The sequence below is a fragment of the Buceros rhinoceros genome, unplaced genomic scaffold, assembly GCF_000710305.1.
Source record: "Buceros rhinoceros silvestris isolate BGI_N320 unplaced genomic scaffold, ASM71030v1 scaffold17992, whole genome shotgun sequence".
Classification (NCBI taxonomy): domain Eukaryota; kingdom Metazoa; phylum Chordata; class Aves; order Bucerotiformes; family Bucerotidae; genus Buceros; species Buceros rhinoceros.
The window spans coordinates 28,991-29,629 of NW_010398484.1; the positions used below are offsets into that span (position 1 = coordinate 28,991).

General features: G+C 63.5%; 1 protein-coding gene across 1 annotated transcript in view; it reads right to left on the bottom strand.

The window, feature by feature from the left end:
- The window catches only part of LOC104489015 (dynein heavy chain 17, axonemal-like), a gene marked incomplete at both ends in the record, with an annotated part of 30,584 nt that overhangs the window by 28,408 nt on the left and 1,537 nt on the right, over window positions 1-639 (bottom strand). The window contains 2 exon segments of the mRNA XM_010131128.1: window positions 19-214; window positions 310-563. Of these exon segments, the coding sequence (XP_010129430.1) occupies window positions 19-214; window positions 310-563 (450 nt within the window).

Below are 639 nucleotides of genomic sequence, written 5' to 3' on the forward strand. Positions count from 1 at the left end.
GCCCTCACCAGCACCGACCTCTCTGCTGAAGTTCACGCTGAGGAGGGAGGAGTTGGGGTCCCTCAGGATGAGGGGCTGCTCCAGGCTGACGTGGCAGTCCTGGCCGGCTCCGCACGCCCACTCCCCATAGACCTTCTCACGGTAACCCTGCAGCAGCCCCATCATTTCTTCATACTGGCTGGACACCATTTTAGCTTCGTCACTGGCCATCACGCTGTCGAGGTCACGATAAAGAAGAGGGTGCTGCAGGAGGAGACACACACCACGCCAGATCCCACCCCGTGTCCCCGCGGGGTGACCCGCACATACGGGTGGTCGATGGCGAACAGGTCCCTGTGTGGCCCCTCCAGCCGCTGCTGCAGCTCCAGAGCCCACTTCAGCTGCCCGGCCACCAGCGGCATGTTCTTGTGGATGGCCGGCAGCGGGGCAGAGGTCTGGGTGTCGAACAGCACCTTCACGTGCTCCAGCTCGGCCTTAAACATCCCCAGCAGGACTGAATAACAGGGGGAAACCTCAGCCTTCAGCAAAGGCCGCTCCAGGATGGGGGCAAACATGTGCACCAGCTGCAGGGGGAAGAGCCCAGAGCATCACTGGGATGGCCCGGTGACACCCCACCCCACGGTCACTCCCCGGCGTGGG